The 1,796-nt window shown below is 46.1% G+C and overlaps 1 protein-coding gene across 1 annotated transcript; it reads right to left on the reverse strand.

Annotated features, from left to right (window-relative positions):
- Nucleotides 1-341: 341 nt before the first annotated feature.
- On the reverse strand, nucleotides 342-1,439 carry LOC139414129 (2-oxoglutarate receptor 1-like). Its single transcript, XM_071162008.1, has one exon. It carries the CDS (start codon nucleotides 1,416-1,418, stop codon nucleotides 378-380), a length of 1,041 nt encoding a protein of 346 aa, XP_071018109.1. The 5' UTR covers nucleotides 1,419-1,439; the 3' UTR covers nucleotides 342-377.
- Nucleotides 1,440-1,796: the final 357 nt, after the last annotated feature.

The following is a 1,796-nucleotide window of genomic DNA, read 5'->3' on the forward strand; positions in this document are numbered from 1 at the left end:
AGAGTGCCAACACTGGGTATAGAAGTGAAAACATTTGGTGTCTGAATCATATTGACATGTTTCTGGTCCTGGGTCAAGTGTATCATGTTCTTGTTTCTCTCAAGTCATGCATCAAATGTGTTGAACGTTTATTTATAATGAAGTGATATGGCAATATCAATTAGACTATACAGTACATATAAAGTCACTCTTTACAAGTATATAATATATTTATAGATACCCCATCAATGTTGTAAACCTCATATTGGCGTATAATAAAATCTGATAAAAGGTTTTCTATTTACAGGATCACAGTGCAGTATATACAATATTGAAGGACAATATATTGCCATGATAGTAATGTCCACACAGAATTAAACAGAGCAATGTACTATATTTCATGCCATATCTGTGGCTGCTGGCCTTTCGGCTGAAGCTGTGTTACTGGGCTTACTGACGACAGCCAGGCTGAGTTTGAGGTGAGTCCTGAACTTGGTCCACCAGGAACCCCAGGGGAACACACTGAGGAAGGCCTGCTGGAACTTGTCCCCGGCCAGGGTGTACAGAGCCAGGTTAAAGAAGGTGTTGAGCCCCGCTACGGGCCTGGACACGATATATGCGGTGTGGACCCAGTGCACCAGCATACATGATGACTCAGGCTTCATCCTGGTGTCTACTCTTAGGATCCTCAGGATGTGGTATGGCAGGAAGCATACCACGAACACCACCAGGATCAGTACGTTGAGGCGGCGTGCCCGTACGCGGCAAGGGTTGTGGGTGTGGGGCCCCTTGGCTAGTTCACGGACCACACCGGCGTAACACACCACCACCACCACCAGGGGCAGCAGGTAGCCCAGCACGGTCAGCAGCCAGCCGTACCACCACAGGACAGCCGGGTCACCGCTAGCAAAGTCCAAACAATGGGTCTTGTTGTTTTTAGTCTCCATGGTGATCATGGTGAGCATGGGCACAATCTCTGCCACAGCTATGGCCCAGACCACAGCGCACGCCAAGATACCCCACCTCCTCTGCTGCACCTGCGCCGCCCTCAGAGGATGCGCCGCCACGACATATCGAAACACAGCCAAACAGGTGAGAAACAGTATACTACCATATAGGTTAAAGTGGAACCCGAAACGCAGAAAGCGACACATGAAGTCGCCCAGGGTCCAGGATTCACCGTTGGTGTAGTAGTAGACCATGAAAGGCAGACTCAGAACATACAGAAGATCCGTCAACGCCAGGTTGAACATGATGATACTGCTGGACTTCCAGGGTCGTAGCTTGATCAGGTAGATGGCGATGGAGGTGACGTTACCCAGCAGCCCCACAACGAAAATGATGCTGTACATGACGGGCAGGTAGTAGCGTTTCATCAGGGTGTCCACATTGGTGCAGTTATCGTCGGATTTGTTCCCGTTGTAGATGGCGCTAGACATGACCGTGCTGTGAGTGTTGTTATAGGCCTAGGAGAGGAACCCAAGTAGAGACAAACAGTTATATAATTATATACAATACAGGTCAAAAGTTTGGACACACCTACTCATTCAAAGGTTTTTCTTTATGTTACTATTTTCTACATTGTGGAATAATAGTGAAGACATCAACACTATTAAAAAACACACTGAATCATGTAGTAACCAAAAAGTGTTAAACAAATCAAAATAAATTGTATATTTCAGATTCTTCAAATTAGCCACACTTTGCCATGATGACAGCTTTGCACACTCTTGGCATTCTCTCAACTAGCTTCATGAGGTAGTCACCTAGATTGCATTTCAGGTGTGCCTTATCAAAAGTTAATTTGTGGTATTTCT

The sequence above is a fragment of the Oncorhynchus clarkii genome, chromosome 7 (assembly GCF_045791955.1).
Source record: "Oncorhynchus clarkii lewisi isolate Uvic-CL-2024 chromosome 7, UVic_Ocla_1.0, whole genome shotgun sequence".
NCBI lineage: Eukaryota > Metazoa > Chordata > Actinopteri > Salmoniformes > Salmonidae > Oncorhynchus > Oncorhynchus clarkii.

Bases quoted from the DNA above. Each gene is read 5' to 3' on its own strand.
- LOC139414129 (XM_071162008.1), bottom strand. From the start codon at position 1,418: ATGTCTAGCGCCATCTACAACGGGAACAAATCCGACGATAACTGCACC.